The 24,895-nt window shown below is 46.5% G+C and overlaps 1 protein-coding gene across 2 annotated transcripts in view; it reads left to right on the forward strand.

The window, feature by feature from the left end:
• The window catches only part of LOC140410695 (protein eva-1 homolog A-like), a 548,454-nt gene that overhangs the window by 199,255 nt on the left and 324,304 nt on the right, over nucleotides 1-24,895 (forward strand). For both annotated transcript variants that reach the window (XM_072499126.1, XM_072499127.1), the window contains exon 2: nucleotides 19,444-19,658. In XM_072499126.1, the coding sequence (XP_072355227.1) occupies nucleotides 19,444-19,658 (215 nt within the window). The remainder of the gene's footprint in view (nucleotides 1-19,443; nucleotides 19,659-24,895) is intronic.

Genomic DNA, 24,895 nt, shown 5'->3' on the forward strand with positions numbered 1-24,895 from the left:
CCATGTCTGCGTGGGTTTCCTCCGGGTGCTCCGGTTTCCTCCCACAGTCCAAAGACATGCAGGTTAGGTGGATTGGCCATGCTAAATTGCCCGTAGTGACCAAAGAAAAGGTTAGGAGGGGTTATTGGGTTACGGGGATAGGGTGGAAAGTGAGGGCTTAAGTGGGTCGGCGCAGTCTCGATGGGCCGAATGGCCTCCTTCTGCACTGTATGTTCTATGTTAATATTTTGGGGTCTACGTTTAGTAGCAAGATGGGTCTCTATGAACAGCATTCAGTGGGGTCTTTCTCTTTCTTAGGTATTACAGAGATTGAGGCTTGTGCTAGCATAGGTGGCAGTGTGCCCCTAGCTAGCGAGCCTGCGAACATCTCCCGCAGGTGTGGGGCCAGTGCTGTCCTCCGGGAACCCAGTTCTAGCAGTGCTCCATACCTTGACATAAGAACTAGAATATCACCATTGCCTCTAATGAAATTCTATTTTTCACACCTTGATGAGTTTGTTCACCTCGATACCCCTGATTTAATTCATACCCGCACTTGTTAACAAAACATAACATGTGCTTTTAAGAAAAGATCATGATGTAATTTACAGTTGTTTCTTTTGGTGATTTTTCTAATTACCACAATAAAATTACAGAAAATAAAACAACAAAAAAATTAGCTCTCACAGTTGAACAAAATCTTCAACTTAGTAGAAAAAGTTAGTGAGTCGAGCCTTTCAGAACTTGTGGACTGAAAATACACAAATACATAATACTAGAATGCCAGAATGTAGCAGTCCTTAACAGCAGAAATGGGGATAGAATCTTCCCATATTGCCTTTTTTTAGTCTCCTTTTCCTATAAACTAATTTTCCATTTCTTTCATTTGCCATTTAACTTGATTTGAAAGAAATGGTCAGTAAAATGTGTTCTATTTTATAAAGCTTGTTTTAATTCTTGTAACAGTATTTTGAAAAGTTCAGATTGGATTTCTGCAAGACCTTTTTCAAGGCTTTGATGCTAAAGTTTATCTTCCAGGAATCAAACCAGGAGGGCAGTGTGCCAGCTGCCTTGCTGGCTTTTCCTGACGTATTTTTAAACACTTTGGGGGAGATTCTCCGAGCCCCGCACCACGATGCCCCGACGCCGGCACGCGATTCTCCGAGGTGCGGAGAATCGGCGCCATTTGCGCCGGCGCATTTGGTGTGGCAACGGCCTCGGGCCGCTGGAACGGCGGGGCCACCGATTCTCCGGCCCACATGGGCCGAGCGGCCGCGCGGATACGACAAAGTCCCACCGACGCCGGTCACCCCTGGTCGCTGCTGGCGGGAACTCTGTGCGAACGTTCGGGGGGGCGGCCTGTGGAAGGGGATGGGAGCTCCTTCACCGGGGGGGGGGGGAGCCTCCGATGGGGTCTGGCCCACGATCGGGGCCCAGCGATTGGCGGGCGGGCCTCTCACCCCCGGGCCTACTTTCTGGCGTGGCCGGCCCCTGGATACCGACGCCATGTTGAGTTGGGGCCGGCGTGCTAAAGAAGTCCCCCGCGCATGCGCAGGTTGGCGCGGCGCCCATTTGGGGCCAGGAAAGGAGGCTGGAGCGGTGTGAACCGTCCCCTTTCGGTGCGGCTCCATTTGGAGAATCGTCCCCTTTGGGTGTGATCTGACAGCCATGTCGCGCCCAAAGAGTTTATTGAGTGAGCCCCTTAGTTCGCGGGAGAGGCCAAAATCGGGAACCACGCTGGGTGCCGATTGGTTTTCTGATCTAACCGGCGATAAGATCCGGATCGTGCCATGTCAGAGCGAGAAACCAATAACCACCAATTAAGGCCAATCTCCATCCTATGAAACGATCGGCCTCCCGTGATTTTAGTGGCTCCCCAGCGAGCGATCATGCGGATGCCGTTTAGTACACCTATTTAAAAACGTAATGGTATGGCTGCTGTGGAGATCCGAGGAGGTGAGTAACCTTCTTTGAAATCGGGCAGTCAGACCGCTGCCCCAGTGCTCGGAAGGGGGGGGGGGAGGAGTGGTAAGAGATGGCTTTGTTCGGGGCGGGGTGGGCTGCCAACGGTTGCCCCTGGGCTGGAGGATGAGTGGTCCAGTGCCTGCCGGTCCATCATGCCACTCCCCGGATGGTGTACACCCATAATGGGGGCAGCTCCGGCTGCTGTCCCACTGAACACACCGATGACAGAGCCCTGTCCATGTTACTATGGTAATGCTCACTTTAACTCCCACTGACTATGGCAGCTGCTGGCCGTACATTTGAAGGTTATTGCTAATAGGAAATGGCAATTCTAGCATTGTGAGCACGTCACAGCTCCCAGGCTACAAGTTAATACATTTCCGTTGTTCTTTGTTATTTTTGGGCAGTGCTCTTTTAATTTGTTCCTGGGTTCATTTCTGTTATTCTATTAAGTTGATTGGACCCTAAAATAAAGCAGGTTGTGTGTGCTCTGTGCTCCTTGCTTTTGACTCAAAAACTGCTTGAATACCTCAGTGCTTTGTTTGCTGGCTGCCTTTTCTACTCCTCAAGCCTGGAATGAGGCAAAGGAAAGCTGTGAACAAGCCTACTACCAGTCTGAAGAAGGGGAGGAGGTGCTTTCTCACTCCTATGTTATGCTTTGAGTTACCGAGGCTCAGGTACTGACTGTTCCTGTTTTGAAATCCGGCTGCTGGAAGCGGCTATAGGGGGACAGAGAGGAGGAAGCCAGCCTGCTATTGTAAATACTTGAGGATGTGTCTCTGTTGTAGCTGACCTTCTGCTTTGACTTGGAATGAGGCATGGGGAGCATTTGCCTGGCCTATTACCGGGCTGAAGAAAGAAGAGGGTTTGCTCTTCAGTTTGTTGATATCGTAGCTGGAATATTTTGCTTAGACTTTTAAATGTTTATTGATTTATGTCTGGAACTGTGTGTTACTTGTTAATGATGCCGATACAGAAGAAGTGGAGGGGTGGCGGCCCGATTCGACTGTGCATCATGTGGAGGACGGGGATAATCGCAACCAGTGGCTTCAAGGTCACTGCATCCCTGAAATTTTACACCTCAGGATCATTCCAGGCCTCGAGCAGGGACTTGTCTGGCATATCCCAACTAAGAGCCCACAAGTGCATCTGTGACGTCACGGAAGCCCTGTTTGCCCAGGCAGCTGGCTACATAAACTTTGACCTGGACCAGGCCCATCAAGATGCATGGGCGGCAGAACATAGAACATAAGAGTTCTCCACCATAACCCCCCCCCCCCCACTGTTTCCACAAGAATTTGCACATGCTTATATACAGATAAGGCAGTAACAAACTCATGTATTTATCATTAAGAGCAGAGCGCAAGCATACACAGAGATGGACAGAATTAAAATATTGCCGTCAACTTTTACAAAATCATGGGCGGGATACTCCGTAGCCCGTGCCGGAATCGTATTTGGCGATCGGGCGGAGAATGGATTTCCACGCCAAAATCAGGACCGCCGCTGGTTTGACGCTGGTCAGCTATGCTCCACCACCTCCAAACTGGCATCATCGTGACGTGCGCGACGTGCCGTTTCAATGGCGTTGGCGTGTCATTGGCCGGTCCACCCGTGATGCTCCGCCCCCAATGGGCTGAGTTCCCGACGGTACGGGCCACGTGTTGTCAGAAGGATAACGACGCACTGGAATGAAATCAGTACTGAAGGGTTATGCCGATCAGGATATCTGGCAAAGGCTCAGATTCTTCTCTATAGAAAAGAAAAACTAAGGGGTGATGTAATGTAAGTCTTCAAGATTGTAAAAGGGCTCAATAATGTTGAGAATCAGAACTAGGGGTCATACATGGCTACTAGTAAATCTAAAAGGGAATTCAGGAGAAACCTGTTTATCCAGAGAATGGTTTGGCTATGGAACCATGATCAGAAGATCTAGTTGAGGCCACTAGCATAAATATATTTAAAGGGAAGCCAGATAGACATATGAAGGAGAAAGGAACAGCAGAATATGCTGATGAGATTAGATAAAGTGGTCTATGTGAAGTAGAAATAGTGACGTGGCATGCTAGGCCAAATAGCCCAATCCCGTGCAGTAAATATGATAGAAATCTGGGTTTCTGAAATGGGGAGGTGTTGCATTCATCAACAGTGATCTTTCTCACTTTAATTAGCATAACGTTTATTTGTATTGCAACACTGAGGGAAGTACTTCCTGCACATCTGCAGATGTAGTGTCAGAGCTTTAGACTGCTTAAAAATGAGAGAAGCCAGTCAGTGCAGCCCTGCTTTCTGTTGCTGAGTTGTGTACTTTTTTGCAAGTTGGCGTCTTGTAACTATTTCCTTTACAACAAATGTTGTTGCTTTCTTTATGATGATGAGTTTTATTTAAAGTAACGGTTCACAGATTATGAAATAAAGCAGCAGTTTTTATATCAATAAATTAATATTTATTGAGTAAGCTACAACCGCTGGATAAGCTGAAAAAGACTGAACAGCAGCATTTTAAGTGACATAAACAGCAGCTCTTAAGATGGCCAAACATTTACATAGCTGCCCCTTACAAATTACAAAGCTATCGGAAAGGGGCCAGGCTGTTTTTATGCAGCCCAACAAGACAATTGACTTTGATGAGTGTGAATGTCACATCTCCTGAACTATTCACAAAATATCCAGATATAATCGATTTTTAAACAATGAATCTGAAATCAGCCTGTTATGACAATGTTTGGGTAACTGGCCAGGTTGCCAGAGGTCATGTGATGAACAAGTGAACCCCTTTTGTCTTTTAAGAAGCTGCTTCTGGGGGGTAGTCAGTGAGACCCGAATGGCCCTGAGTTGATACCAGCAAGGAAAAGAACTCCTGCAAGCTTGTGCTCTGTCTGTTTGTTCTACCAGTCACACACCACAGGAAGCTCTTAAACATCAACCCAGCAGCTGCTGACTCCAGAAGATGACAGAAATCGTCTGTCAACTTTTTCAAATTGTCTCAACACAGAATCCAGAAAGACCATCGAGACCAGTCTGAAGCACCCAAGTCATCAATCTACTGGATCTGTGTATAATTGACTTTCTTTTGGACTCTGAAACAATTTAACCTACCCTCCCACTTGGTAACTTCTTTCTCTGAGTGTACAAGTGAACTCTTCAATACATGTGTGATTCAGAGTTGAGTGTTTTATTATTTTACTCAGATTGAGTGTTATTTCTTTGTCTTTTAAAACTTATAAGGAAACCTATCTGTGTCTTTTACAGTCACAGCACTGAAGTGGCAGGTGAGTCATTGAAAGAAACATTGGGTTAATTCTCCCAAGCTCCCGCGAGTGGGGTGGGGTGGGGGTGGGGGTCTAGAAATCAGTTTTACTCTGGCAGTACGATCATCCACTGTTACCCGACATGGTGGTTGGGAAATGTGCAGGAGGCCAGCATGAAACTCATTTGTGTCCCACTAATGGGATGCTGATCCGACTACCCATGCCCGATGCTTTGTGGTGCCAGCGGAAAAACACGACAGTGCGAAACACGCTTGGAACAAGGTGGCATGCAGATGTTGGGACCTGAACAATGCCTGTTGCTGCCTCTGGAGGTCAAGATGTAGGCCAACTGCAACCCTGGACCCTGCAACACCACAGTAGTGAGTCAGTGGGCTATCTGCAGGTGGACCTTCCAGATTCAGTGTCCAGGAGGGTGTTAAGCCTCAGAATGTTCCCGGAGATCTATCTTCATTTCTAGGTGGTCCACCTTCTTTATTCGATAGTAGGTCAGTGATGTTGGGCGCCTTTTCACTGTGGCGCCGGATACCACAACAGATTGCACGTCATCAGGCCTGCCCCACGATGGAATATGGCACAAAATCCATGTTGTACCTAATTAGTGAGGTCGGGGCTGGAACATTTGGCATGTTTTCCGGCCAGCCTCTGAGCAGGAAACACTCATGTTCCCGCCCTGCTTTGGGACTTAGTCCCAGGGTGGGAGAATTCCGCTCTGCATCTCAGTTGGCAGACTGCAGAGAAACATATAACGCTTGCTTTTAGACTCTGAATAGTTGAAAGACATGTGATATGGGTCTTCTTCATGCTAGGGATCCCCTTCTGTGTTATCAAAATATGTAGATAATTAGTGGTAGCAGCAGTATGCCTTAAACAAGATATCCAGTTTACGCCGTAAAATGTTGGAAACATTCAATGGGTCTGGCAGCATCTGTGGAGAGAGGAACAGAGATAGTGGGTGGGATTCTCCGTCGGCAGCGCACTCATGCCCACGGACTTCCCAATGGCGTGGTGGTGCCCACAATGGGAAACGCCATTGGCCGGCTGCCAGGACAGAAGATTCTGCTGCCAGCGGCAGGAGGGTGAATCCCACCCAACGCATTTCAGTGTCCTTGTTTCAATTATTGTTGTTAATTCGAAGGGAGATTCAGAGTGGGATTTACACCAGCCACATTTTCCATTTCATTTACCAGGCACTATATAATGGTGGGTTGCCTGAGGGACGATTGCTAAATTTCGGTTGCTATGTGTTCTCTGGCTGCTGAAAGCGCTTTATGGAAGAAGTTGATGTACACTGACTGAAATTCATGATCTAAGAGCCTGCAAAGAGGTCCATTTCCGTATTGCACTGCTAAAAAGGCCAGAGTGGCCCTTTTAATTACGGGTCGTCACCTTGATCGGGGTCACGCAGATGAGCTTCAATGCCAGAAATCCCGCCCTCCCTGAAATAAAAGCAAAATATTGCGATTGCAGGAATTTGAAGCAAAAGCAGAAAATGCTGGAAAAACTCCGATCTGGCATCACGTATCGAGTCCGATCACTCTATTTTCTCCCCCCACTGATGCTGCCAGACCTGTTGAGGTTTTCCAGCATTTTCTGTTTTCGATCAAAGTGATTGAGGCAGGGACTTTGACAACGTTTAAAAGGCATTTTGGGCAGATACATGGATAGGGAAGGTTTAGAGGGATATGGGCCAAATGCAGGCAAATGGGGTTGGCATAGATGGGCTTTTCATAGAATTTACAGTGCAGAAGGAGGCCATTCGGCCTATCGTGTCTGCACCAGATCTTGGAAAGAGCACCCTATCCAAGGTCAACACCTCCATTCTATCCCCATAACCCAGTAACCTCACCCAACACTAAGGGCAATTTTAGACACTAAGGGCAATTTATCATGGCCAATCCACCTAACCTGCACATCTTTGGACTGTGGGAGGAAACCGGAGCACCCGGAGGAAACCCACGCACACACGGGGAGAACGTGCAAACTCCGCACAGGCAGTGACCCAAGCCGAAATCGAACCTGGGACCCTGGAGCTTTGAAGCAATTGTGCTATCCACAATGCTACTGTGTTGCCCAACCTTTTTGGTTGGCATGGACCAGTTTGGGCCGAAGGGTCTGTCTCCGGGGCGTAGATTCTATGATTCTTATGATCCTGCCCTATTGTTCTGATTGGGTGAGGTACTCTCAATCTGCAGTCCGGGACCCACCCAGCACGCTTAAGTGGCACAATTGATGCATTATTCAGCGTCTTTAGGCGTGAGCTCAGAAGTCTGAATGTTGCCCACTTTTGGGTGCGCAGCCCTTGTGTTGCGGGGGCTTGTTGTCTTTCTTTCCTCCCAGAGGTACTAACTTGATGCATGGTGCTTTTGCTCTGACATCCTCTTGTACATTGCTTCATATGAGTCTATCTATTGGGTCCTAAAAAAGCTTTTTATTGTAGGAATCACTTCAGAGCCAAGTCAATTGCATCCTTTGCCAATGCAAAAACACAGGCAGTTTCCAGCTGCAATCGATGGATAATCATTGGGAACAGGATTCTGGCTGATCTGTGGTTGTTCTTGCGAGAGGACATTGGAACCAAATATAGCATCCCATCCTGCTGCCTGTAAGAGATTTAAGCCATTGAATTAGGCTGTAATTATTAAACATAGGAAAGAGTGCAGAAAAAAGCAAGTGATAACCAGTGCAAACTTGGACTGAGCGAGCTGAGAAGCCTTCCATTATCATATGTCATTTCATAAATGAACAAATGCTAATTAAAAAAAAAAAAGTTGCTTAAACAGGAAGTCTCATCTGTTACTTGAATAGCTCAAATGATAATGTACCAGCATGTCTCAGAGTTCACCCTTACACAAATGAGAATTATTAAGTATTCCTCTGTTCTATCTGAAGCTGTTAATCACTGGAATATGCTACAGTTCTTCAGAATGACAGAGGCTGAGATTGCCTTTATGACAAGCCTCAACAAATTAGGTTATCTGTGCCTCTTCAGATCTGATACTTCCTGGCATCAATCATACATACAGGATGTACTTTTCCTTTCTTAAATTCTTCTTTGAAGTATCTGTAAGCAAAGTGAGAGCCATCAATCAAGCAAGAAATATTCACATTTGGCTAATTAGGCCACACAGGCAACATTGACGTTTCATCACCTGATCATGCTGCAAAGTGTGCTAATGGGCAGGGTTTTTGTAAAAAAAAAGCAATATTTCCTTATTGTTTCCATTTATATAAATGTGTATATTTTCTGGTGAATAGCTTAGTGGCTGGTTAGAATTTGTTATTACATTTTTGACACTACTTAGTGAATTCTTCAGGTCTGCCAAAGGGAAATGATTGTTCATCTTCATGTGGTCTTGACATCCATGGAAATCAAACCACTAAAATTAATTGTCAAAAAAAATGTTGAAAAATTACTTCCAAACTTGACATTAAATTCAGTAATTTCAGATTATGGCCACTTCTTTATTATTTTAGACAGCAGCTGTTGGTAATGATTTTGTAATTCCCAATTACTACGAGAGACATTTTTTGCTTCTTCCACTCCCATTATCAATGCTTGATACATTCCAAGAGAGATTAAAATGATTATCATCTGCTTTTGCTCGCATCATCATCCATTTGTCATATAATCGCTTCTACATTTCGCCCTGTCACAGACCCCCTATTTTGTTCTTCAGTCCGTCCTTATTTTCCTTACATCTGAACTTGCTTAAAGCCTGCTTAGGACATAGGAACATCGGAGCAGGAGTAGGCCATTCAGTCCCTTAAGCCTGCTCCACCATTCAACTAGATCATGGCTTATCGCCTACCTCAATGCATTCTCTTGTACCATTCCCATACTCCTTGACGTCATTGGGTGGCACAGTAGCACAGTGGTTAGCACTGTTGCTTTGCAGTGCCAGGGACCTGGGTTCGATGCCCAGCTTGAGTCACTGTCTGTGCGGAGCCTGCACGTTCTCCCTATGTCTGCGAGAGTTTCCTCCGGGTGTTCCGGTTTCCTCCCACAAGTCCTGAAAGACGTGCTTGTTAGGTAATTTGGGCATTCTGAATTCTCCCTCTGTGTACCCAAACAGGCGCTGTAATGTGGTGACTAGGGGCTTTTCACAGTAACTTCATTGCAGTGTTAATGTATGCCTACTTGTGACAATAATAAAGATTATTATTATTATACAGAAATCTATTGAATTCTGTCTTGACCTTATTCAATGACAGCTTCCACAGCCCTCTGGGCACATTATTCCAAAGATAAAAGAAAATTACTGCAGATGCCGGAATCCGAAACAAAGACAGCTTTGACAAAGAGTCATCCAGACTCAAAAAGTTAGCTCCATTCTCTCGCCACAGATGCTGTCAGACCTGCTGAGATCGTCCAGAGTTTTCTGTTTTTGTTACATAATTCCAAAGATTCGCTACCCTCTGAGTGAAGAACTTCCTCCTCATCTCAGTCTTAACTGACCTGTCCCTTATTCTGAGGGTGGAATCTTACCAGAATTTGGCAAAGTGTCAGACTCAGATTGTAACTCTACAGTTCCACAGACCAGTTTTCCAATGGAACCTTGAGCCTTAGAGAACAGAAAATGAGTGGGCGTGGTTTACTCCATCACTCAGGCGGGACAAGGCCTCGTGCAGAATACCGACACCAAAGAGTTTGTGATGCTATCTTTAAAGGGCACCCAGATCAGCACTGCAGCCTAATGACCCTCAGCCCCCATCACCGAGGTATTGGGGGCTCCCCCCTGACATTCATCGCCCACATGCTGCTCGTTGACATTCATTACTGGCATACCCCCACCCTCCAAGATTCCTCACTAGCATTGTGACCCCTTACTATCACCTCAGCAGTCTTTTCCCCTCCACACACACTCAGTGTCCACTCGCACCCCCCCCCCCCCCCACTCCACGCACCACACATCAATTCCCCCCCCCACCCCATTGGAGCCGGTTCTTGTCTCTGTGAGGGTCTGCCCTGGCACAGGTTGATGCAATGCCAACTTGTGCTGGGGCAGTGCCAGGGGGCATGTCCCTCTAACTCCCCGGGGACTATACTTAGCTCTATGCCCCTATGGGATCCCTCAACTGCCTCATGCCTGACCTGTTGAAAACCCCAACCTGGCATTAGTGAGGGGCTACCATTTGGTGGGTGGAGGTGGGGTGCTAATAATATTGAAATCAATTTAAATTTATTAAAATGAATGTGAATCTCGTGACGTTGCTGGTGAGGGGCGGGGAAATCAGGAAACGCGATCTCTCCGACGAGAATTGTGTTTCCTGATTCTTGCGAGATTTACTGCCCGTGCCACCCATCTGGTGGACGGCGAGTGCCAGCTCAAGATTGTGCCCTGAAGCAGCATTCCTTGGCTCTCGAACCTGGCTAGGTGAAACATTCTTTCTGCATTTACCTTGGCAAACCTGTTAAAATGTTATACGTTTCAATGAGATCACCTCTCATTCTTCTAAACTCAAGAGAATATAGGATTAGTCTCCTTAATCTCTCCTCATTGGATACTTCTGCCATTGCACAGATCAGTCTGGTGAACCTCTGCTGAACACCCTCCATGGCAAGTATATTCTTCCTTGGGTAAGGGGATCAAAACTGTACACAATATTCCAGGTGTGGACTATACAATTGAAGCATATTTTTTCTTCTGTATTGATATCCTCTGATATAGTCAACATACCGTTTGCATGTTCGCTTTCAGTGTTTTATAGACAAGGACAGCAAGGCCTCTTTGGACACCACCACTCCCCAATCTCTCACTATTTAAAAATATTCTGAACCTCTGTTTCTTCTGCCAAAGTGGAGAACCTCGCACTTATCCGTATTATATTCCATGTGCCATGTTCTTGGCAACTCACTAAGCCTCTTTGCATCCTCCTCACAACACACATTCCCACCTAGTTTTGTGTCATCTACAAAATTGGAAATGTTACATTTGCTCCTCACATCCAAATCATTGATAAAGGTGTTGAACATCTGGGACCCAAGTACTGATCCTTGCGAAATCCCCACCAAACACAGCCTGCTTACCCGAGAATGACCTCTTTATTCCTACTCTCTGTTTTCTGTCCATTAACCAATCCTCAATCCATGTTAGTATATTACTCCCTATGGAATGTGCTCTAATTTTCTTTACTAACTTCCTGCTTTGGACCTTATCGAAAGCCTTTTGAAAATCCAAATACACCATACATCCACTGTATTTATTGGGCTAGTAATATATTCAAAAAACTCCAACAGACTTGTCAAACGTGATTTCCTTTTCATAAATCCATGTTGACTCCTCCCAATCAGATCATTATTTTCTAAATGTTCAGTTGTCAGATCCTTTGTAATGGATTCTAGCATTTTTCCCACGAATGACGTCAGGTTAACAAGTCTGTCATTCACCGTTTTCCCTCTCCCCTCTTTACTAAACAGCGTGGTTACATTTACTACCTTTTAATCTACAGGAATTATTTCAGATTCCAAAGAATGTTGAACAATGATCACCAATGCATCCACTATCTCTATGGTAACCTCTTTCAACACTCTGGGACATAGATCATCATGTTCCAGAGATATATCAGCTTTCAGTCCCAGTAATTTAACCAGCTCTATCTTTTTACTAATTGTTGCGACACCCTGGGCTGGTGCACAGTGTGGTGAACCACGTTCCACTGTTACTGACTGCTGTATATATATATATATATTCACTGTTATTGTTTGTTCCATTGTTACTTACTGTTGTTGTTGTTGCTTCTGTTGGCTCCGCCTGTGGCTCCGCCCCTCGGGCTTTGTATATAGTTGGTTGATCTGTGGCCCTGCCCCAGTGGGGGATCAGCAGCAGGCAGGCACACATCTCAGTGTATTAAAGCCACAATTTAGTTCTATAACTCGCTTCGTCTGTTATTGATGGTCCATCACACAGTCAATTGCAGCCCAGTGTTACCAAGAGTCGCAACACAATTGAAATTGACAAATAATTCTTAAAAGATACACCAAATCTTTGGCCCTTGGCTGCCCAATAATTACAGTCACCAGGTTTGTAAATTTAAACACAATTCATTTTATTAATAACAATAATTATAACAGCAAATACAACTGGTTAACTATTATCTAATTCCTAACAGACACAGAGGGGAAAGAGGGGTGTAAAATAATGATGAAAGTAAAAGGATAAGAGTCTTTGTTTCAGATGGACATTTTTCAGTTCACCTTTATTCAATCGAGGCCTTCAGTTGGAGGTTTTTTGTTTTCAGTCTGTAATGATGTTCACTGTAGATTCATCCAAGTCTCAAAAAACCTTCTATGTCGGTTCAGATAGGCAGTATTTCTAGAGAGAGAGAGACTGGCACTCACAGCTGCTCCTCTGAACTTCCAGGATCCAACTGTCACTTCCTGCATCTTCTGAAAACCAATCCCCTTGGGTAGGATCCAATCACTGCCTGTCGCTGGGCAGAATAAGGCCTTTTGCCAATTCATTGGCCATCAGCCAAACAATTGAAACAAATCTCTCCAACCTCTCGGGCGCCAAAACGTCTGTTTTTTCTGTTCAGAAGCTAAACATGTGTAACACTACCATTTAGCAACTTTTGAGTTCCTCACTGCCTTTGCTTGACTTAAAAGTATGTGTTCATTAAAGATCCATGGATCAAAATGATAACACAAAGTAAAAGAAATAGGAAATAAGTGAATCAACAGGATTCGCTAATACACTAATACAATTTTTTTTCCAGTTCCCCATTCTTGCTAGGCCATTGTTTCACTATTATTTCTGGGAGGGTTTTCTTTAACTTCCTCCATGAAGACATATTTATTAGTTTCTCTGTCACTTTCTTATTCCCCATTAAAAAAACTTCCTGTCTCTGCCTGGGATGGACCCACGTTTATCTTTGCTCATCGTTTCCTTTTTACATACCTATAGAGGCTTTAAGACCGTAAGACCATAAGACCTAGGAGCGGAAGTAAGGCCATTCGGCCCATCGAGTCCACTCCACCATTCAATCATGGCTGATTTCAACTCCATTTACCCGCTCTCTCTCCATAGCCCTTAATAGTCTGTTTGATGTTTCTTGCTGATTAAATAAGTGGCACAATTCTTTTTTTTTAAATAATATTTTATTGAAAATTTTTGGTCAACCAACACAGTACATTGTGCATCCTTTACACAACATTGTAACAATACAGATAATAATGACCTTTTTTAAATTTAAACAAAAACAACAACAAATAAATAAATATTAAATAACAAAAAAAAAAAAAATAAATAAAAACTAGCCCTAATTGGCAACTGCTTTGTCTCAGGCCACCCCCCCCCCCCATCCCCCCCCATCCCTCCCCCCCCCCCCCAAGTCCTGGGCCGCTGCTGCTGCCTTCTTTGTTCTCCCCTATCTATCTTTCCGCAAGATATTCGACGAACGGTTGCCACCGCCTAGTAAACCCTTGAGCCGACCCCCTTAGGACGAACTTAATCCGCTCTAACTTTATGAACCCCGCCATATCATTTATCCAGGTCTCCACCCCCGGGGGCTTGGCTTCTTTCCACATTAACAATATTCTGCGCCGGGCTACTAGGGACGCAAAGGCCAAAACATCGGCCTCTTTCGCCTCCTGCACTCCCGGCTCTTGTGCAACCCCAAATATAGCCAACCCCCAGCTTGGTTCGACCCGGACTCCTACTACTTTTGAAAGCACCTTTGTCACCCCCATCCAAAACCCCTGTAGTGCCGGGCATGACCAAAACATATGGGTATGATTCGCTGGGCTTCTCGAGCACCTCGCACACCTATCCTCCACCCCAAAAAATTTACTGAGCCGTGTTCCAGTCATATGTGCCCTGTGTAATACCTTAAACTGAATCAGGCTTAGCCTGGCGCACGAGGACGACGAGTTTATCCTGTTTAGGGCATCTGCCCACATCCCCTCCTCAATCTCCTCCCCTAGCTCTTCTTCCCATTTCCCTTTTAGTTCGTCCATCATAGTCTCCCCTTCGTCTCTCATTTCCCTATATATATCCGACACCTTACCGTCCCCCACCCATTTCTTTGAGATGACTCTGTCCTGCACCTCTTGTGTCGGGAGCTGCGGGAATTCCCTCACCTGCTGCCTCGCAAAAGCCCTCAATTGCATGTACCTGAATGCATTCCCTTGGGGCAACCCATATTTCTCGGTCAGCGCTCCCAGACTCGCAAACTTCCCATCCACAAATAGATCTTTCAATTGCGTTATACCTGCTCTTTGCCACATTCCATATCCCCCATCCATTCCCCCCGGGGCAAACCTATGGTTGTTTCTTATCGGGGACCCCCCCAGTGCTCCCGTCTTTCCCCTATGTCGTCTCCACTGTCCCCAAATCTTCAGTGTAGCTACCACCACCGGACTCGTGGTATAGTTCCTTGGTGAGAACGGCAATGGGGCTGTCACCATAGCCTGCAGGCTAGTCCCCCTACAGGACGCCCTCTCTAATCTCTTCCACACCGCTCCTTCCTCCTCTCCCATCCACTTACTCACCATTGAAATATTAGCGGCCCAATAATACTCACTTAGGCTCGGTAGTGCCAGCCCCCCCCTATCCCTACTACGCTGTAAGAATCCCTTCCTTACTCTCGGAGTCTTCCCGGCCCAAACAAAACCCATGATACTCTTTTCTATCCTTTTGAAAAAAGCCTTCGTGATCACCACCGGGAGACACTGAAACACAAAAAGGAATCTCGGGAGGACCACCATCTTAACTGCCTGCACCCTCCCTGCCATTGACAATGCTACCATATCCCATCTCTTGAAATCTTCCTCCATCTGTTCCACCAACCGCGTCAAATTTAGCCTGTGCAATGTGCCCCAATTCTTAGCTATCTGGATCCCCAGGTAACGAAAGTCTCTTGTTACCTTCCTCAACGGTAGGTCTTCTATTTCTCTACTCTGCTCCCCTGGATGCACCACAAACAGCTCACTCTTTCCCATGTTCAATTTATACCCTGAAAAATCCCCAAACTCCCCAAGTATCCGCATTATTTCTGGCATCCCCTCCGCTGGATCCGCCACATATAGTAGCAGATCATCCGCATATAAAGATACCCGGTGTTCTTCTCCTCCCCTAAGTATTCCCCTCCATCCCTTGGAACCTCTCAGCGCTATCGCCAGGGGCTCAATCGCCAGTGCAAACAGTAATGGGGACAGAGGACATCCCTGCCTTGTCCCTCTATGGAGCCGAAAATATGCCGATCCCCGTCCATTCGTGACCACACTCGCCACTGGGGCCCTATACAACAGCTGCACCCATCTAACATACCCCTCTCCGAACCCAAATCTCCTCAACACCTCCCACAGATAATCCCATTCCACTCTATCAAATGCTTTCTCGGCATCCATCGCCACTACACCGTTTCACCCTCTGGTGGGGCCATCATCATTACCCCTAACAACCTCCGTATGTTCGTGTTCAGCTGTCTCCCCTTCACAAACCCAGTTTGGTCCTCATGAACCACCCCCGGGACACATTCCTCTATTCTCATTGCCATTACCTTGGCCAAGACCTTGGCATCTACATTGAGGAGGGAGATTGGTCTGTAGGACCCGCATTGTAGCGGATCCTTTTCCTTCTTTAAAAGAAGCGATATCGTTGCTTCTGACATAGTCGGGGGCAGTTGTCCCCTTTCCTTTGCCTCGTTGAAGGTCCTCGTCAGTAGCGGGGCGAGCAAGTCCAAATATTTTCTGTAAAATTCAACTGGGAATCCGTCCGGTCCCGGGGCCTTTCCCGTCTGCATGTTCCTAATTCCTTTCACCACTTCTTCTACCGTGATCTGTGCTCCCAATCCCATCCTTTCCTGCTCTTCCACCTTGGGAATTTCCAGCCGATCCAAAAACTCCATCATTCTCTCCCTCCCATCCGGGGGTTGAGCTTCATACAATTTTTTATAAAATGTCTTAAACACTTCATTCACTCTCTCCGCTCCCCGCTCCGTCTCTCCATCTTCGTCTCTCACCCCCCCTATTTCCCTCGCTGCTCCCCTTTTCCTCAATTGGTGTGCCAGCAATCTGCTCGCCTTCTCTCCATATTCATACTGTACACCCTGCGCCTTCCTCGATTGTGCCTCTGCAGTGCCTGTGGTCAGCAAGTCAAATTCCACATGCAGCCTTTGCCTTTCCCTGTACAGTCCCTCCTCCGGTGCTTCCGCATACTGTCTGTCCACCCTCAAAAGTTCTTGCAACAACCGCTCCCGTTCCTTACTCTCCTGCTTCCCTTTATGTGTCCTTATTGATATCAGCTCCCCCCTAACCACCGCCTTCAACGCCTCCCAGACCACTCCCACCTGAACCTCCCCATTGTCATTGAGTTCCAAGTACTTTTCAATGCATCCCCTCACCCTTAAGCACACCCCCTCATCCGCCATTAGTCCCATATCCATTCTCCAGGGTGGACGCCCTCTTGTTTCCTCCCCTATCTCCAAGTCTACCCAGTGTGGGGCATGATCCGAAATGGCTATAGCCGTATATTCCGTTCCCCTCACCCTCGGGATCAATGCCCTACCCAACACAAAAAAGTCTATGCGTGAATAGACTTTATGGACATAGGAGAAAAACGAGAACTCCTTACCCCTAGGTCTACTGAATCTCCACGGGTCCACCCCTCCCATCTGCTCCATAAAATCCTTAAGCACCTTGGCTGCTGCCGGCCTCCTACCAGTCCTGGACTTCGACCTATCCAGCCTTGGTTCCAACACCGTGTTAAAGTCTCCCCCCATTATCAGCTTTCCGGTCTCTAGGTCTGGGATGCGTCCTAGCATTCGCCTCATAAAATTGGCATCGTCCCAATTCGGGGCATACACGTTTACCAACACCACCATCTCTCCCTGTAATTTGCCACTCACCATCACGTATCTGCCCCCGTTATCCGCCACTATAGTCTTTGCCTCGAACATTACCCGCTTCCCCACTAATATAGCCACCCCCCTGTTTTTCGCATCCAGCCCCGAATGGAACACCTGCCCTACCCATCCTTTGCGCAACCTAACCTGATCTATCAGTTTCAGGTGCGTTTCCTGTAACATGACCACATCTGCTTTAAGTTTCTTAAGGTGTGCGAGTACTCGTGCCCTCTTTATCGGCCCGTTAAGCCCCCTCACGTTCCACGTGATCAGCCGAGTTGGGGGGCTTCCCACCCCCCCCCCTTGCCGGTTAGCCATCATCTTTTTCCAGCTTCTCGCCCAGTTCCCACGCGGCTGTATTTCTACCAGACGGTGCCCCCCCGCCCATCCTTTCCCGCACCCACTCCCCCCTTTCCCCAGCAGCAGCAACCCAGTAATTCCCCCCTCCCCCCCCCCCCCCGCTAGACCCCCCGCTAGCGTAATTACTCCCCCCATGTTGCTCCCAGAAGTCAGCAAACTCTGGCTGACCTCGGCTTCCCCCCGTGATCACGGCTCGCCCCGTGCGGCGCCCCCTCCTTCCTGCTTCTCTATTCCCGCCATAATTATCATAGCGCGGGAACCAAGCCCGCGCCTCTCCCTCGGCCCCGCCTCCCATGGCCAACGCCCCCCCCCCCCCCACTCGTCCCACCACTTTGTCCAAACGTTCATTTTCGTAGTCCAATCATTCCAATTTTTCTTCTACAATAAAAGTCCACGCTTCATCCGCCGTCTCAAAGTAGTGGTGCCTCCCTTGATATGTGACCCACAGTCTTGCCGGTTGCAGCATTCCAAACTTTATCTTTTTTTTATGAAGCACCGCCTTGGCCCGATTAAAGCTCGCCCTCCTTCTCGCCACCTCCGCACTCCAATCTTGATAGACGCGGATCACCGCGTTCTCCCATTTACTACACCGAGTTTTCTTCGCCCATCTAAGGACCATTTCTCTATCCTTAAAACGGAGAAATCTCACCACTATGGCTCTGGGAGCTTCTCCTGCTCTCGGTCCTCGCACCATAACTCGGTATGCTCCCTCCACCTCCAACGGACCCGTCGGGGCCTCCACTCCCATTAACGAGTGCAGCATCGTGCTCACATATGCCCCGACGTCCGCCCCCTCCACACCTTCAGGAAGGCCAAGAATCCTCAAATTGTTCCTCCTTGCGTTATTTTCCAGTGCCTCCAACCTCTCCACAGATCGTTTCTGGTGTGCCTCCTGTATCTCCGACTTCACCACCAGGCCCTATATGTCGTTTTCATTCTCTGCTGCTTTCGCCTTCACGACCCGAAGCTCCTGCTCCTGGGTCTTTTGTTCCTCTTTCAGCCCTTCAATCACCTGTAATATCGGGGCCAACAACTCTTTCTTCATTTCCTTTTTTATCTCCTCCACGCAGCGTTTCAAAAACTCTTGTTGTTCAGGGCCCCATATGAAACTGCCACCTTCCGACGCCATCTTGGTTTCTGCTTGCCTTCCTTGCCGTTGTTCCAAAGGATCCGCTGCAATCCGGCCACTTTCCTCTCCTTTTTCCATCCGTGTCCAGGGGGAACACCCTTCTGGTTTACCGCACGGTGTTTTCAGCCGTTAAAATTGCCGTTGGGGCTCCTATCAAGAGCCCAAAAGTCCGTTTCACAGGGAGCTGCCGAAAACGTGCGACTCAGCTGGTCATCGCCGCACCCGGAAGTCCCAAGTGGCACAATTCTTAAGGAGGTGCAGGAGTAGAGGTACTGGCTGTAAAAAAAGAAACAAGGTGATAGGTTTTCAGAGCAGGCAGCATGTAGATCTGAGGCTACTATCGGATCACCCAGGATTTTCATGAATGCTGGGCAGGCTCGAAGGGGCCGAATGGCCTGCCCTTGCTTATTGTTTGTAGTCTATTCTCCCTTTCTTTTAACAGTTTTTTTGGTCCTCCTTTGCTGAGTTCTAAAATGCTCCCAATTCTCACACTTACTATATTTTTTGGCAATTTTGTAAGACTCGGTCGAATCTGGGTCCTCAGTGCCATACGAGGATCGTGCTTCTAGTCTAAATGGAGGTGTTCAGCAAATTGATCTGCATCTGGTTTCCCTGATGTAGCATTGTGAGCAATGACTACAGTATATTAATTGATGGAAGTAAATATAAATTGCAATTTCACCAGTAAGGTGTGTTTGGGACCTTGGATGGTGAGAAGGGAAGAGGTAAAAGCGCAGGTGTTGCCTCTCTTGCACTTTTATGGGAAGGTGAGAAGTGGAGTAGGTGTTGATGTTGATTGTGTGTCACGGAGGGAATGTTGGGCTGTTAATGTGGGACTGAACCTTGTAACCTTATTTTCTTCCTGAGCTTTAATTCCCTATCTTGTTTTGACAGGGTATATGTCAAGGGTATTGAAGAATTATACAGAGCATGCCTGTGATGGAGAATATATTTCTCTGCGATGTCCTCATCGAACAACCATCAGTATCCAGTCTTCATTTTATGGCAGAAGGGCACCCAGCCACCAGATGTGCCCATCTCGCTACCCACAAACTTTCAAAGACCTTGAAAAGGAAGATTTGTCCTGTTCAGCCATCACATCCTTGCAGGTAAATTCCAGACTTCATTTGTAAAATGATGGGAGGAATTCCTAACTGTCTCATGCACCTTAAAATATATGCTTTCTTTTTTCTTTTATCTGTTAATGCATTGTGATACACAAATTGAGGTCTGTGTTTCTGGTGCATTGTGCTCTGAATGAAATTTTGGTGTGAGTATTATTGTCAGGACTATGCAGAGTAAGCAGGTTGGGATCCTTCTAGGTGGCAGAGGTTGAGAGTTTGGAAGGTGCTGTTGAAGGGGCCTTGGTGAGGTGCTCCAGCGCATCTTGTAAACAGTACAGGGAACGAAGTTGGTGGTGCAGCGGACAAATGTTTAAGATAGTTAATGGGTGTCAATCAAGCAGGTTGTTTTGTCCTGGATGGCATTGAGCTGTTTGACTGTTGTAGGAGCCACAATCATTCAGGAAAGTTAGTGTATTCCATCAAACCTCTGACTTGTGCCTTGTACATGGTGGACATGCTATGGGGAGCCAAGAGGAGAGTTACTCACCAGAGAATTCACAGCTCTCTGACCTGCTCTTGTAGCCACAGTACTTCAATGGTTGGTCCGGTTAAGTTTCTGATCACTGTTAACCCGCAGGATGTTGATAGTGGGGGATTCACCAATGGTAATGCCATTGAATGTCAAGGGGTGGTGATTAGATTCTCTCTTGTTGGAGATTGTACATTATTAGTTTTCTTATTTCAGGATGTACATGCGTCTGAACCAGTTCAGAGCATGTTTAGTAGACTCATATCAGGAATGGGCGGGTTGTCTTATGAGGAAAGGTTAGACAGACTAGGCTTGTATCCACTGGAGTTTAGAGTTTAGAGTTTAGAAGAGTAAGAGGTGACTTGATTGAAATATTTAAGATCCTGAGGGGTAGTGACACAGTGAATGTGGAGAGGATGTTTCCCCTTGCAGAAGAATCTCAAACTAGGCGGCTCTGTTTAAAAAATTATGTTCACCCATTTAAAACCGAGATGAGAAGAATCTTTTTTTCTCAAAAGATAGTGAGTCTTTGGCAGTGGAAGCAGGATCTTTTGAATATTTTTAAGGCAGAGCTAGATAGATTCTTGATAAACAAGTAGGTGAAAGGTAATAACAGGTAGGCGGGAGGTTACAGACAGGTCAGTCAAGATCGTATTGAGTGACAGAGCAAGCTTGAGGGGCTGAATGGGCTACTCCTGCTCCTAAATCATATGTTCATACATGATCATATTGTCTGCCGCTTGTGTGCCCTGAATGTTTCTTGCCACTTGTCAGCCCAAGCCTGAATGTTGTCCAACCCTTGTTGCATGTAGATATGGAGTGGGAACTCTGAGGAGTCGTGAATGCCACTGAACACTGTGCAATCATCAGCGAATAACCACACTTCTGACCTTATGTTGAGGTTTTTTTTTGGGGGGGGTGAAATCATTGATGAAGAAGCGAAAGATGGTTGGGCCCAAGAAACTGCCTTCCGGAGCTCTAGCAGCCTGGCATAATTGGCCTCTGATATCCACAAGCATCTTGCTGGTGAAATATTGATGAGTGGGAATGAGGGGGAGGTTGATTGCTATGTTTTTGTATGTGTGATTTGCAATTAGTAGTCTAGTTTGTGTAGCTTTTCATCCTGTACCTGAAGAATTACAAAAACGTAGTCAAGTGTTTCCGACGGCACGGTTCACTTATGTTTTTAAAAATCGTGAAACCGCCAGAGCGGCTGCTGAGGAAGGGAGAGGGGGTACAGAAAGTGCCCAACATTGCCATAGTTTTTGACAGTTGTGTCGACTGCTGGGGAGCTTCTGCCAGGGCCGGTGGGAGTAGCGGGGGATGTCCGGGAGTGGGCTGTGGGGTCGGGGTGGATCGACACGAACACCATTGTTACAGCCAGCAAGGCAGCCATGGGAGGGCTGGGGGATCACGGGGGCTTTGGGTCACCCCCATGCATGCGTTCTGTGGGGTGGTGACCTGTTATTCCTGTGGTAAAGGAGAGGGAATCGTACCTGGCCACCGCTCCTTGCACCAGTGGAGACCAGTTGCAAATCTCCTCTAGTGGGAGCACTTAGTCTCCAGAACGGAGGATCCAGCCCCATGTTTCATGATTTTCCCCATCCCTCGCCGGTGATGTAACAAGGGAACTATATGTCAATAAATTTCAACACATTAACATTTATTAAAGAGCACCCCAGCCACATAATCCCCTCCTCACTAAGCATTCATATTTCGCCGACTTGACGCGATATCGGTGAGCTTTACAACTGTATAAGAATGGGAATCAGCCAAAGGGAGCCAAGAGGGTGCCAAGGTAACTATAACTCCCAAGGGAGAGAGGGACATGCCTGTATGTTCCCCCTGGCACATCTTTCTGGTACAGATTGGCACTACCCTGGTACAGGTTGACAACCTGGCAGTGCCAACCTATGCCAGGGGACAGTGCCGGGGTGGGCCCTCTAGTGATCCCCAAGCAGGGGGCGCGTTCACTTTTAGGCATGTTCAGGGACGGCCGATGTTTGCGTGGCTCAGTACCACCATATCCATGGGGGGGGGGGGGGAGTATATTTTCAGAGCAGATCGGGCTGCACTTTCAAAATGACGCCCTGATCTCTTTGGGGCCAGCTTTGTCGGCTCTATCTGCCCCCAAATTTTCCGTGCATTGAGTATCAGAAAATCTGGAGCGTGATTGATCGGCCTCGTCGGGTCCAACTTGGTGACGCAATGAAGTTGTTAAATCTTGCAGGCCTTTCGCGAGATTTGCGGCTCTCTGAACACCTTGCGAGATCTCATTAGATCTCACTGGTCGAAATCCAGATTTACATATTTAAGTGAGTCATTAGACTCATTTAAATATGTCACCGCCCGATTCTTCCAATGCCTGGGAAAAAACAATGCCCTGGCACTGACGGGGTGCCAGGTTGGCACTGCGAAGGTGTCCAGGTGGCAGGTTTCCCATGCCAAGGAACATGCTCAGAGATGCGTGGCTTGAGGATCCCCTAAGAGATATGTTGGGGCGTTGGGGGGGGGGGGGCGTCCGGAGGATGCGGTGGGGAGTGTGAGGTGGGGTCGAGAAATCAGGGCTGCATTTAAAAATGCCGCCCCGATCTCTTCCTGCACTGACGATCTGAGCTCGCCAATGAAGGAAGTGAGGTAAGTGTGGCCTCAGCAGGGCGTTCCTGATCAAGGCCAGAAAGGAAACAGAGTCCCGTTTGATTGAGGGGTTGTTTTCGGTGCTGCAGGTGCTGATAAACACCCCGCTATACGTGCCAACATCGGGACTCTGTTTTATTGGGCGTCAAATCGCACCCTGGTCTGAAAATTCAGTTGTGTAGCTAGATACACACTGGTTTTCAGTCAGAGCCTCACATGGCGACAAAAATTACGCCCATATTATATCAATGAAGCCTGCAAATTTGAATACTCAAGTGCTTAATATTTTACTGTCAGTCATGTGAAACATCGTTTCAGCAAATTTAGTGTATTACAGCAATGAATCAATTGCAGACTCATGAAAAGTGATAACAAAATTACTGTAAACATAAAAATTCACACTCCGGGTCTTGGGTGACTCATGAGTTACGCACAGAAGAATGGCTGGTATAATAAAATTGAAAATTGAAACTATGGCTAATTTTAGACAAGATGGACCACATGACATTTGCCAGATAGTTCTACAATTAGGATTGATGTGTTGTACTATTAATTATTTTTGAAAAAGGTCTAAAATTTGATCTTGTATACACAAAGCTGGGTTTTCATAGAATTCCTCCAGTGCAGAAGGAGGCCATTTGGCCCATCGAGTCTGCACCGGCCCTTGCAAAGAGCACCCTACTTAAGCCCACATCTCCACCCTGTCCCCGTAACTCAGTCACCCCACCTAAACCTTGGGCCACTAAGGGGCAATTTATCATGGCCAATCCATCTAACCTGCACATCTTTGGACTGTGGGAGGAAACAGAGCACCCGGAGGAAATCCATGCTGCCACAGGGAGAAAGTGGAAACTCCACACAGACAGTCACCTGAAACTATAATTGAACCCGGGACCCTGGAGCTGTGAGGCAGCAGTGCTAACCACTGAGCTACCGTGCTGCCCATTCTGTGAAAACAAAATGAAAAGGGTCACCAATTTGCAAACTTGTCAAAAGCCACGTTAAACTCTGCTAATTAGAGAGATGCAGACCAGTTTAAAATACATTTTTTTTAAGCCATGTTTGAGAATGCAATGGCATGTTTTCTTGATTCCTCTGCTTGGACAAAGTATTTTTTGCATTTTATTTTGTCGTCTTCACCATTGGCATCATTACATGAAGCACTCTAGGTTTATTAGGGAAACATCTATCATAGGAAATGCATCAAAGTCATCTTTTACACATGGAGATGGGGGTACCAATGAATTTCATATCCTATTCACACAGGTCCTCAACACAAACCTTCAGTCTGTAAAATAATTAGGCCCAGCCACCAGTCAAAACTCAGATTTTCAAGAAGAATTTTTAATGCCCCAATAATCTTGAATATGCTTTGTAAATATAATGCATAATATGTTGCTATTGATACTTGTCAACAATATATTAGTTTAATTTTAAAGAGAACTGAGAGGGTTCTTGTCTCCCCTAAACATCTGATTTGCAAGTTGCAGATTTTTTTCCAGTTTATAATCCCATATAATCAGTGTTGGTCAAGATTTGGTGCTGCAAGATTTCCAAGCTAATAGTACCAAGCATTCTTCCATTTGCAGTACTGTGCAGCAAGATAGTTGGCAGCATAAGACTTCAGTCCTGAGGATAGAACAAAATAGATGTGATTAGTGCCTTACCAGAGGCAATAAGCTTATAACATGTTCTGGATAAAGCTCATTAGTATTGTGCCAAGGGCTTATATTCAACCACAGATAAAAGATGTCAGGGTAAAAAAAAAAAGAGGAAACTTAACACTTTGAGTCTGGTACAAATACAAATCCTCAGGGAATGTAACTCTGGATAGTATCCCTCACAATCGTTAAGGCACAGGCCAGTCCAGACAAGAAAACTAAAAGATTGATCCATCAAGCATAAATTTAGTGTGCACCACACCACCATAGATTAACACAAAACAAACTTCCTCTTCTGCTTAAGAGTTCTGCAACAACCCTGTAGGTAGGCATCAGCCATTTAGGCTAATGGATTAGAAAGAACAGAGATTACATTGTGAAATCATAGTGTGGATTTTCTGTGACCTTTGGCATTAGGATAATTTTGAAAATTGTTTAATAATCTTCATATGAAG

Source organism: Scyliorhinus torazame, chromosome 4 (assembly GCF_047496885.1).
Source record: "Scyliorhinus torazame isolate Kashiwa2021f chromosome 4, sScyTor2.1, whole genome shotgun sequence".
Taxonomy (NCBI): Eukaryota; Metazoa; Chordata; class Chondrichthyes; order Carcharhiniformes; family Scyliorhinidae; genus Scyliorhinus; species Scyliorhinus torazame.